This window comes from Octopus bimaculoides, chromosome 4, assembly GCF_001194135.2.
Source record: "Octopus bimaculoides isolate UCB-OBI-ISO-001 chromosome 4, ASM119413v2, whole genome shotgun sequence".
NCBI lineage: Eukaryota > Metazoa > Mollusca > Cephalopoda > Octopoda > Octopodidae > Octopus > Octopus bimaculoides.
In genome coordinates this window covers 144225683-144232049 of record NC_068984.1, presented here as the reverse complement: position 1 = coordinate 144232049, position 6367 = coordinate 144225683, and the positions used below count along the sequence as shown (strand labels likewise).

The window sequence follows — 6367 nt, the reverse complement described above, 5'->3', positions numbered from 1 at the left end:
TGTTTTTTTTCATATTGTACGGAATAATTCTTAATTTGTATTCTAATCTGGAATAATATTTGCCTCTCAAACCCTCTTTCGTGGGGCCAAAGAGATGATAGTCCAGTGACGAGGAAGTGAAAAACTGTAGTGAAGAAGTGGCTCAAAGAACAGTCAACAGAATTTTACGGGGCAGGGGTACATGCTCTCATTCGAAGGTGGAACATTGCTATTGAGAGAAACGGTGACTATGGTGAGAAGTAGGGATGTGATCCACAGAGGACCAGCTTCATTTTGATGGATGATACATGTTCCTGTATTGGTAATTATACCTGTCCTAAACAAAATGGCATTACTTTTTGACTCACCCTCGTAGAAGAAATATGAATATATTTAGTTAAAAGTAAGGTCATCTTTTTACAAATTACTTTTCTTTGCGTGTATAGAGTTAATATGATGTGCAGATATGTCACTTGGACTGTTTTCTAGTTTAATATTTAAACACCTTTCCACAGGTAGGTATTCAATCATTGAAGTATTGTTTTTAACGAGTTCAGAGAAGTTGTAATGCGAGTTTGATATTTGTTGAAATATCTTTTTTCTATTTTGAGCAGATTAAACCGAAGTTTGACGGATTTACAGGGCGAAATAATGAAGCTCTCCTTACAGCAACAGCAACAGCTAAAGAGTCAGACGTTGGACAAGTCGCATCCAAAACCACACGGGGCTTTACCGAATGCCTCCGCAGCAGGCATTGTACCCACTCAACATGGTGAGCTGCATTTGCAGTGCCAAATTCCTTTCTCTGCGGCCCCCGGGGGTCATATGGCTGGAAGTTCAGAACAACCTCCCTCTTATATAGCCTTAGGTCAATATCCCCCTCATATGGACACTACTGGACATTTTAACCCTAGCTGTGTGGTACAACAGCCAGGCTATGCCACACCACCTCTGATACCACCAGTGTATCAACCTCCTACGTCTTATCAACCTCCTACGTCTTATCAACCTCACTATCCTCAGGCGTCCCCTTATCAGCCAACCTATCCAGGTTTGTGCACGATTGAACAATGTACTTCCTGTATATATCTATATATATATATATATATATATCTATCTCTATTATTATTATATATTAGTCTAGCTTTCACTCTCCTTCTGCGCATCTCTTCAACTAATCATGACCTCATCGTCACCACTTGTATTGTTATCTACAGCTTCAACTTCCTACACCCGTTGCAAATTTGTTCATTACTCACCAACATTGCTACCCTGAATGTGTGTCAGGCCATTTAAAGAATTTCTGAAATTCCGTCAAATATTAAACCTTTTCTCTCCCCAGCGTAACCCCTAAATTTCATCTCAGACTAATCTTTTATTCAAGGGTTCTTTCACGACGTCCGTACTAACAAAACGTATTTATTTTTCCTTGTAAAACATTTAGGGATTCGACTTCAATATTTCCCTAATATGCAGTAGTTTTAAAGGTCAGTCTTGTATTTTCCCTGGTCCCAGACTTTGTTTTTTTAATTTTTTATAGGGTTTTACATTTTAAGATAAATATAGGAACAACAAGTGGTGTTTAGTTATCATCTTCACAGAAACACACACACACACACACACACACACACACGCATGTTCATTTATATATCACTAGTTTTTAAAGTATTAATGATTTGTTTTGGAGAGAGAGAGTGAGGGAGAAGGAGAAATTAATTTATACAGTGCTGACATTTTTTTGATGGGAAAATTGTGGATTTGTAGGCAATGATGAAGAAATGTAAAGTTGGGGTCAGGGTTCGAGCCATATTTTAATTTGCTAATTGCTTAATCATAGAAAGTGGGCCTTGAAGAGAGAATTTTTTTTTTCTGTTAACAGTTGATAAACAAATATTGAATTGTATTGAACTACTGCTTGTCACTGTATTTCTATCAAAGTAAATTGTCTGTTTTAAATTATGATGTAATCTCTACTTTGAGTGATTTCAGTAGAATATCTGTAGCTGTATATATGTATGTATGTATGTGTGTGTTGGTGTTGGCTGGTTGAACTTAACCCCAAGTGATAGAGGCCACTAGCTCAGTGTTTGCAACCAGATCTGCAAATTCCAGGTTGATCTGGTTTGCCACGTGAGTTGATATGGCGAAACATTGAAGTAAGAGCACAATGCATCTCTGACTTGCTGATATTTCATTTGTCAGAGCAATCAGTGTGTTCAGTATATATATTTATGCATATATATAATCATGTTGGTGTTGACTAAAATATATTCTATTGGTTTTGATCAGTCAATGTTGTATAAATGCCATTACACAGTTGTCTAACAGGAATATCGTTGATATCACATTTGTTAAATGATAATGTGATATAATGAGTTTCATGAAGATTTTAAATATGGATTCTCCTCTAATATTGCCTGTTAAATTGTGTGTGTGTGTGTTAGTATTAAGAGTTTTTCTGCATTGCTCATATTTCTAATCTAAATTACTGTACATATGAGGGCAACATGCTGTACAAGCTGTGAAGTGAGAGTTGGAAGTGAGTGTGGAGTGGGTAATTGTGTGTGTGTGTGTGTAGAAGAGATGACTTGGTATAGATGTGTGGTATAAATGTTTGAATCCTGCCAGATAGAAGAATATTGTGAGCTGGTAGGAAATGGTATCTTGGGTAGAGGTAGACTGGAAAAGACTTGGGACTCAGAAACTTTGTCCTCAACAGTGGAGAATATTTCTACATTTACTTGTACGACAGGCTCATTTAAAATATCTGTCAGCATGGAAAAACATATGTTCAGGTAAAACAATGAGGATCAATACAGTTCTATATTTAAGAGATGAAGAATTATGTACCTTATTTACTTTATTTACATTTGACAGATATTTGTCCTCATCTTGTTTGTTGTTAACACAATGTTTTGGCTGATATACCCTCCAGCCTTCATCAGGTGTCTTGGGGAAATTTCTCATTCCTAAGGTATTTCCTCCTCCTCCTCCTCGCCTGGAATCGAACTTGGAATCTTGGGGTTAGTAGCCCATGCTCTTAACCACTACGCCATATGCCTAAGAGCTACTAACCCCAAAATTCTGAATTCAATTCCAGGCAGGGGCCTGAATAATAATAATAACAATATCGAAAGATACCTTAGGAATGAGAACCCAGGTTTGAAATTTCCCCAAGACACCTGAAGAAGGCTGGAGGGTACATCAGCCAAAACGTTGTGTTAACAACAAAAAAGATGAGGACAAATATCTGTCAAATGTTAATAAAGAGGAACAACTCAAAATGAGCTACCCTAGGTTCAGGGATGGTATTCCACTGACATAAAATGTTTACCGACTTCCACTTCCCTTCCTGTCTTTGGTATTTCGATCAGCATGTCTTATAATTGTATCCAGTGCTGTAGACTGAGAAAATTCTCCAAAATTCTCTAAAACCTGTTAAACCAGTTTATGGAATGATTGAATTTAAGGATTGACTACAAAAGTGATGTGATTTGACTAGATTATAATACAATTCCATATTTGTCTGATTTTTGAGATGTGGGGAATTACCATTATTATTAAAGGCAGTGAGCTGGCAGTCGTTAGTACACGGTAGCAGCATTTCATCTGTCTTTATATTCAGAGTTCAAATGCCACTGAGGTTGACTTTGCCGTTCATTCCTTCAGGGTCGCTAAAATGAATTCCTGTTGAGCACTGGGATTGATGTAATCAATGTACTCCCCCCCCCCCAAATGCTGGCCTTGTGCCGAAATTATTATTATTATTATTATTATTATTATTATTATTATTATTATTATTATTATAATGATGCTTATAATAATGAAACTGGTGAGCTGGCAGAATCGTTAGCATGCTGGGCAAAATGCTTTGCGACATTTTGTCCATTTTTACGTTCTGAGTTCAAATTCTGCTGAGGTCGACTTTACCTTTCATCCTTTCGGGGTTGATAAAACAAGTATGGGTTAAGTACCGGAGTCAATGTAATCGACTGGTCCCCTCCCCCTAAATTTCAGGCCTTGTGTGCCTATAGCAGAAAGGATTGTTATTATTATACACTGATACACCCAAACTGTTGTGCTCATTTTGGTTTTTACGGTCACAGCACTTCAGCCATGGTACCTTCTCGCATTCTTCAGATGTCTGTTGTAATTGGTAAATTCGGAGAATTTGGAATTGGACCTTTTATTAAATGCACAAGGATAGATTTTTCAAAGTCTTCCGAAATACTGTTATTAGAACAACCAAAACGAGGGCACTAGTTTGAATATCTCAATGTTTATAGTTCTATATTTCCTTCAAAAGGTTGAGATGTTTTTATCATCATTATCATCATCTAAGATCCGTTTTCCATGCTGGCAAGGCCAGGCGCAGTATCAGGGTCTATTAGTCTGTTTTGGTATGGTTTTCTGTGGCTGGATGCCCTTCCTAACACTGACTATTTTACAAAGTCTACGGGGTGCTTTTTTATGTGGCACCAGCACTGGTGCTTTTTATATGACACTTAGAGGGGTCACCAACTAACTTGCAAGACAAAGACCTCCCAGCTGAGAGAGGGAGACCCTGATTTTACTTAGCTCAACATGTCTTCTCCAGTACAGCAAATCGCCAGACATCTTGATCCCTTGTCATCTCCTTTGTGAGGCTTAACATCTGGGATTCAGTGTTCTTTCATTTTCTCAGTTTTATGGTTACAAAACTTTTATTATTGGAAGTGGGTGTAAATGCCTCTGAGTTCAAATCTTACTAGGACCGATTTTTGCCCTTCATTCTTCTGGGATGTGAATAAAATAAATACAACCCAAATGCCACTGGGGTATATTTAATCAAACCAATTTCTTCCTCCAGTTAGGTATTGAGTAGAATCAGTAGTGTGTCAGACAAGAAGCCGTAATGCATCAAGTTGCATCTCTCTGCATTCTGAGACCAAATCCTATTGAGGTCAACTTTGCCTCTTCATCGTTTGTGACTTCATAAAGTATTGGCTGAATATTAGCATTGATGTAATCAACTTGTCCCCCCTCCCCTCAAAATTGCTGGCCTTGTGCCAGAACCAGAAAGAATTATTATTATTATTATTATTATTATTATTATTATTATTATTAAGGCCGTGAGCTGGCAGAAACGTTAGCATGCTAGACGAAGTACTTAGCGGTATTTCGCCCTGTCGCTACATTCTGAGTTTAAATTCTGTTGAGATTGACTTTGCTTTTCATCCTTTCGGGGTTGGTAAATTAAGTACCAGTTGTGTACTGGGGTCGATCAAATTGCCCTCCCTCACTCCCTCCCTCAAAATTTCCAGCCTTGTGCCTACAGTAGAAAGAACTATTATTATTATTATTATTATGGTGATCTGTGAGAATCGTTAGCCTGCTGGACAAGATGGCTTAGTGGCATTTCTTTCAGCTTTGCATTCTGGGTTCAAATGCCATTGAAGTCGACTTGACTTTTCATCCTTTTGGGTTGATGAAATAAGTAGCAGTCAAGTTCTGGGGTCAGGGTTATTGACTACCTGCTTCCCACAGATTTTCAGGCCTTGTGCTTATAATAGAAAGGATTATTATTATGGATGGTGGAGTATTACAGTTGATAGCAGACCAGTTTAAAAGCTTATAGTATTTACTTCATTACATTCTAAGTTTAAATTTCATTAGGGCTTACTTTTATCTTTCATCCCTTCAGAGGTACTAAGTACCAGTCAAATACTGGGGCTGACATAACTGTACCCTTACTGCAAAATTTCTAGCCTCATCTGGTTTCACCAGTCCTCAGTCAAATCGTCCAACCCATGCTAGCATGGAAAGCGGACGTTAAACGACGACGATACCTACATCTGAAGTCAAAATTAGGCGTTGTTGTTTTTATGTCTGATTTTCCTTACTGTCATGAGTCGGGTGGGACTTTTTGTGACAGTATTTTTTATGGGCAGATTCCCTTCCTGATGTCCACCCTTTCGGTTATCTCTTATTTATAACATGCAAGGATACATTATACTGGAATGTTAACAATCAATATTATTGATCTAGTTCAGGCGGTAATCAATATTATTGATCTAGTTCAGGCAGTGAGCTGGCTGAAATTGTCAGTGCTGGGAAAAATACTTAGTGGCGTTTCCGTCCGTTTTTATGCTCCCAGCTCAAATTCCCCCAAGTTCAACTTTGCCTTTCATCCTTTCAGGATTGATAAAATAAGTACCAGTTACGCACTGGGGTCGATTGTCGGTCTTGTGCCCAAATTTGAATCTAATATTACTAATCTAGTTACGTTCATTAAGAAGGATGTATTATTATTTTTTTTTTTCTCAAAGTATATTTTTCAGTCCCTGGTGTTGGAAATTTAAAGAATTTTTTTTTTTTACTATATATATATAATTTTTTTCTTTAACCC

At 37.6% G+C, this 6367-nt stretch overlaps 2 protein-coding genes across 13 annotated transcripts in view; both read left to right on the top strand.

Annotated features, from left to right (window-relative positions):
- LOC106881914 (calmodulin-regulated spectrin-associated protein 1) overlaps window positions 1-527 on the top strand; it is an 89647-nt gene extending 89120 nt beyond the window's left edge. Inside the window, exon 12 of the mRNA XM_014932434.2 lies at window positions 495-527. Coding sequence (XP_014787920.1) covers window positions 495-527 — 33 coding nt within the window. The remainder of the gene's footprint in view (window positions 1-494) is intronic.
- Window positions 46-6367, top strand: part of LOC106869997 (calmodulin-regulated spectrin-associated protein 2) — a 52736-nt gene continuing 46414 nt past the window's right edge. For 3 of the 12 annotated variants that reach the window (XM_052967576.1, XM_052967570.1, XM_052967568.1), the window contains exon 1: window positions 48-1030. In XM_052967576.1, the coding sequence (XP_052823536.1) occupies window positions 631-1030 (400 nt within the window). In that variant the 5' untranslated portion in view covers window positions 48-630. Of the gene's footprint in view, window positions 1031-6367 lie in introns of all 12 variants that reach the window. The other 9 variants (XM_052967575.1, XM_052967572.1, XM_052967573.1 and 6 more) reach the window with 5 other exon arrangements.